Raw genomic sequence first — 5,679 nt, forward strand, 5'->3', positions numbered from 1 at the left:
TGAGTATCTTATAAAGCTTTTCACAGGTATAGGCTAAGTTCTGGGATATCACAAGCTTGTACATATTTCAGAAAAACACCTGAGGTTACTCCTTGTGTATGTAACAGAAAGCTTTTTTAGTTTTAAAAAAAAAAAAAAAAAAAAGATAGATGCCAGATGAAGTCAGAGACTAAACAGGTACCTTACAACTGTGTGGGGTTGCAGAGCAGTACTTTTACACTTGATTCAGGTTTTTAAAATTAGTAGTGAAGCTTCTACTCAAGATCAGGATTGCTTTGTTAACCCAGCTCTTCCCAATATCAGTATGAGTTCTGTCACTGCTGCCAATGTGACTCAGACTGGCCATCTATCAGAAGACCTAGTGCAAATCTTTATTTAGGTCTCAGCAGAGCTACTTTACTGTGTAGCACTGCACCCTTATTTTTCTAGCTCTACTAATACCTTATTTAGTACTAGGCTGAACACAACAAGTCATGTGAGGTACTCTCGTTTCTGATGGATTTCCTACGTAATTGAAGGTGATCTGCAGCTCCAAAGAAATGCCCAACACTTTTCAAAATTGGGCATTTACATAGGGCTGTTTGCTTTTTAGAGAAATACATGCAGCTTTGCGTACACAAATGTTAACCAGAGGTTCAAGGCCATGAAGTTTCATATGTGTGTTTTACTTTGAAATAATAGGTTGGATTTTTTTTTTTTTAATTTTATGTCCTTTACCTCAAAAATTTTAAAAGTATTTTTTCAGTTAATGGGTACATTAATTAAGACATGTAATGTTAGTTTTCCTTCTGAGACTTTGTTCTGAACAAAATGTACTAAAATTACATCGCTGATTTTTGGATATACCATTTAACCTAACAGAATGATGAGTGCGCAGGGGTGTACTTGCTGTATGCTTTACTTGAGACTTGCAGCATGAAAGTTTTAATATAAAACCCCCAAATTCTCACTTCTAAATACGTGCGACCATGTGGATTCTACTGGACTTACCTATGTGCCTAGGGACAGGGATATTAATTCTTTACTGTAGAAATACAAAGTTCAGCTATACTTTTATAAAACTTTCTAATTCAAGTATCTATTTTGTTCACAAATATGCTAATGAAAAGATTAGCATATTGTTTGTATCACCCTTGCCATTTGGCGACATATCAAATCTGATCTTTCAAAACTTAGTGAAAAGTTACTATATTAGGACATTCTGTTCGTTCTCATATAAAATATGAATTTCATTTTCAAATGTGCTTATAAGCAAGTCTTTTTTTTTTTTTAAGTCATTTATGTAAACACTTTGGAATGCTAAAGGCAAGACTTTACATTGTTGTTTCACCAAAAATCATTTGAACATTTATTATTGAGGCATTAATGTACATCCCAGCAGTTTCAACACAGGAGCTGCCATACGCTTATGGCAGTTTCCAGTAAGGTGAATTCAGAGACAGGCTGTGGTGTTCTGAGCAACCCTTTTTTTTTTTTTTCTCTTTTCCTTTCTTTTTTTTTTTTTTTTTAATAAGATTTTACTTTGGGATGTAGAGTCACTGAAGGCAAACTTAGAGTTAAGGCATAGCGCATGGAGATGTTGAAAGGATTGTACACATAGTTCCTGGAGATGCTCCAATCAGTCAGTAGATAAAAAGCGCTTTACAATGGCGACTTCTGTGAACAAGCTAGAAAAGAAAAGGCTTACTTTCAAAATGCATATGTTTTATCATTTATTATATTAAATTGTTCCCCTAGCTCTCCTCTGGAATTAAAAAGAGGGCTGAATTATACCTTGTGCAGTTTTCCTTCCTGCTCTTGTAACTTGTAATATTAGCTATTTTCCAAAAAGATCACCAGAACAAACTATAAGTTATTGAAGTCTGAAAAGAGAGAGGGATTATCTTTAGATGCAAGATTTGCTGCTTAGGCATTTGCTGACAGCTGATTTTCATTGGCTGTTTTCTCTGCTTGCAGTCTTTGGACAGCCTGATCGAGCAAATCCATAGTATCTCTAAGCGTAACATTCAAGGTAAATGGCTTAGGTTTAATGGTCAACCCATAGGTAAAGTCCATTTTAGGGTCCTCGTTTGGATTAGCAGTAAAATTGCACTGATGCACCAGTATGGAGGTAAAGAGAAATAGCTGCACCTTGGATAACTCCTCTCCAATACACCGACGTTTTCCCAATGAGAAAATCATCACGCTACTAGTAAGATCTTTATTGATGAATCCATTCTCATCCAGGAATCTCGTTGGATCAAAATCCTCTGGGTTGGACCATTTTGCTGGATCATGATTCACTGACCACTGATTAACAAAAATCACTGTGTCCTTGGGAATGAGGTAGCCCATTATGAAGGTGTTGGTTGTGGTGGCATGTGGGATAGTAACAGGCACAAAGCTGCTGAAACGCATGGATTCATACAAGAAAGCCATGATGTAAGGCAAGTGAGGCTGATCTTCAGCACATGGCAGACGGTCTCTTCCAACAATCCTATCCACTTCTTCTTGCATTTTAGCCTGCACATTCGGATACCTGTCATTTAAAGTAAGATGTGTGTACATACATAATGCTTTTGAAAAGATTTTCTTAAAAATAATCCTTGCCGTAAATGTCTTTCACAGAACCTCAGCCCTACCCTAAATAACGCACTTTGAGCAAAGTTTAAATATATTGCAGGAACGTGTAGACTTTTGATGGAAAACTTTGAGAAAAGTCCAAACTTCCCATGTAATGGTATCATTTTAGAGCTGCTCAGGTTTCATTTTAGTATCGCATGTAACTGAGTTTCAAAATAAAAAAAGGAAACTAACTTAAGATGTGCTGAGCTGAATATTCTGATCCACTTTTGAAAACTCATTCTAAAACTAAAATTACTCGTCTCTTCTAAATATCGGGCTTTCTGTGGGAATGAGAATTTGGTTTTCCAGCTCTGTATGTGACTTCTAAAAGTTAGGATGGAGCTTGTTATCACTAGACATACTGCATGCATACGAAAAGGCTGCAAGTTTTTAAACTGAAAAAAATCCCTTCTAATAATTGTCAGAACAGCTTTACGAACATCCCACTCTTAGTTTGTGTACACTTTTTCTAATTAATATCAAGATATGTTTTCTTTATAGTGTATTTTAAGATGACTGTCTTGAAGTCTGGATAGTTTGGAAGACTACACAGTAACCAAACAAGATCAAAATATTAATGAGCTCTGCTTCTTTTCTTTTGCTTGTCTGAAAGCCCACATTCCTCCAAGGAGCCGTTACTTGCTTTAAGTATTCGAGTTTGGCTTCCGTGTCCTTGCCTCTACCTCCTGCGGCAGATCCGCATGTCGAGCACTGGGCAAATGTAAGACAGGAGGAAACCCACCGGTTATGTGAACACCGGGCACCGTACCCTTGGCTCCAAGCGTTAAACATTTGCCTGTTTTTCAAGAAGCGGCTGAGTAGGCAACGTTTGCGTGAGCCTACAGGTTATGCAGGTGATGAAAGAAAAAAGCCGGGAGGGGCGAGAAAACGGGTGCTATTAAACCACCTGCCCGGGCTGCGATTTTCCCCCTCGAAGCGCCGGTGCGGGGGCTGCGCTCGCCTCCCCCCCTCCTCAGCCCGCGGCCGCGCAGGCACGCACTGCTGGCAAAATAACATAATAGCGGGTTTGTAAACCAGTGCACGAACTCTTTATCTCGCTTAAGCAGCTGTTATCCTGTTCCTATGATCTCCTTGATCTCGGCCCGGCAAAATCTGTCACTTTCAGGTTCTACTCGGCTGCCTTTTTGCCAGCCTCTCCTTACGCCCCATTACCCGATCGCCAGAGTAGAGTGGGTTTGTTTGGTGGGTTTGTTTGGGTTTTTCTCCCCCTCCCCCCTTATCTTTTTTTCTGGCAGGTTTCCCAGAGCTTCCGTGTTAGTTAATCGGCAGCGGCTGAGGTACCCCGGCACCACACGGGTGGCCCGGTCCCTCACACTCCCGCCCTAACGGCCGCCCTAACGGCCGTCCCAACGGCCGCCCTCCCGCTGCGGCGCCGCTCCCCCGCACCCAGCGGGCCGGCTCCTGCCCCCGAGGGAGCCTTCCCGGCGGCGACTGTACCCCTGCAGCGCCATTTAAACGGGGATCTACCCCCCTCCCCCCCCCCCCCCCCCAAAAAAAAAGGCTGGCGCTCGCACCGCGACGCCCCGGGCTGCCCCCCGCCTCCCTCCCCGGGGCAAGTGTGGCGCCCCGGCCTCCCGCCTCCGCCCGGGCGGCGGGGGGTGTGTGTCGTGTTCTCCCCCGCCGGCCCCTACCTGATGAGGAAGATGAGGAGCCACTGCAGGGCGGTGGAGAGGGTGTCCTGGCTGGCGCCGAAGATGTCGGTGACAGTGGCGGGCACGTGCTCGAGCTGCAGCCGCGGCTGCTCCCGCTGCAGGCGGATGAAGGCGTCCATCATGTCGCGGGGGGCGGCCCCCGGGCGCAGGCTGCGCTGGTGCTGCAGGAACTTGCCGCGGACGAAGCCGTAGAAGTCGCGGTTGAGGTCGCGGAAGGCGCGGTAGGCGGCGCGGACGGGGCTGGGGAAGCGCTGGAGCCAGGGCAGGGCGTCCACCAGGCTGCCGGCGCCCACCGCCCGCCCGAACTGCTCGTTGCGCCCCACGAGGCGCAGGAACTCGCCGTCGCCGTGGCTGTAGCGGCGGCCGAAGCACAGGGCGCTCATCACGTTAGCCACGGCCACCACCAGGACGCGCGAAGGGTCGAGGAAGGCGCCGCCGGCGCTGCCGCGCACCAGCAGCGCCACCAGCGCCCGCGCCTCGCCCACCAGGTGCCGCTCCAGCAGGCGGCGGGTGGCGGGGCTGCCGGTGGAGAAGGCGCGCACCGTGGCGTGCGCCGCCCGGCGGTGCAGCTTCCACAGCTCCGAGTAGCCGCCGAAGGCCAGGCTGCGCCCGCCCGACACCAGCCGGAAGGAGGGGAAGGGCGGGCGGCCGGCGAAGGCGGCCCCCTGGCGGACGAGGGCCTGGCGGATGGCGCGCTCCCCGTTCAGCACCACCACGGGCCAGCGCCCGAGGCGCAGCTGGAAGACGGCGCCGTAGGTGCTGGCCAGGCGGGCGAAGGAGAGGTGCGGGGCGCTGCCCAGCTGCGCCGCGTTGCCGATCAAGGGCCAGGGGAAGGGGCCCGGCGGCGCCCGGCGCTGGCCCTGCCGCCGGCGCTGCTGCTGCTGCAGGAGGAGCTTGCCCAGGTGGATGGCGGCGAGCAGGCAGAGGAGGAGCAGCAGGGAGCTTTGCAAGGGGGGGATGCCGCGCAGGGCTTCCCCGAGCCTCTCGACGGCCATGCTGCGAGGCAGAGGGAAAGGGAAAGGGAAAGGTCAGCGGGCAGCGGCCCTGCGGAAGGGCTGGGAAGCTCCCCGTCGCCCGCAGGCGGGGAGAAGCAGGGTCCCGGACAGGCGAGGGGACAGGGGCGCGCTGGCGTGGCGGAGGGGAGCGCCGACAGCCGCCTCGGCGCTCAGAGTCGGGGTGCTAGGCGTTCCTCGGGCGCCTAAAGCCCGCCCGGATCCTGTGCGAAAAACAAGGCATAATCGATAATCAAGTGTCAATCCCTAAATAAGGGATCGAAGTCATATTTGGCGGCGGCGCCGCTGCTCTCTCCCCCCTACTAGGGAAAGTTTGCAGCGGGGATCCAGAAGGTCACGGCTGAGAGGCAGAAGGATGCTCTCGCCTGACGAGCCTCCGCAGATGCAGG

General features: G+C 49.8%; 1 protein-coding gene across 1 annotated transcript; it reads right to left on the reverse strand.

Annotated features, from left to right (window-relative positions):
• Positions 1-979: 979 nt before the first annotated feature.
• CYP1B1 (cytochrome P450 family 1 subfamily B member 1) lies at positions 980-5,272 on the reverse strand (the record flags this gene model as incomplete). Its single annotated transcript, XM_082480957.1, has 2 exons — positions 980-2,518; positions 4,257-5,272. The coding sequence occupies 2 exons, from the start codon at positions 5,270-5,272 to the stop codon at positions 1,906-1,908; spliced, it is 1,629 nt and encodes a 542-aa protein (XP_082337083.1). The 3' UTR covers positions 980-1,905.
• Between the last annotated feature and the right edge of the window lie 407 nt (positions 5,273-5,679).

This window comes from Vanellus vanellus (genome assembly GCF_965231255.1).
Source record: "Vanellus vanellus genome assembly, chromosome: 3".
In the NCBI taxonomy this organism is placed as follows: domain Eukaryota; kingdom Metazoa; phylum Chordata; class Aves; order Charadriiformes; family Charadriidae; genus Vanellus; species Vanellus vanellus.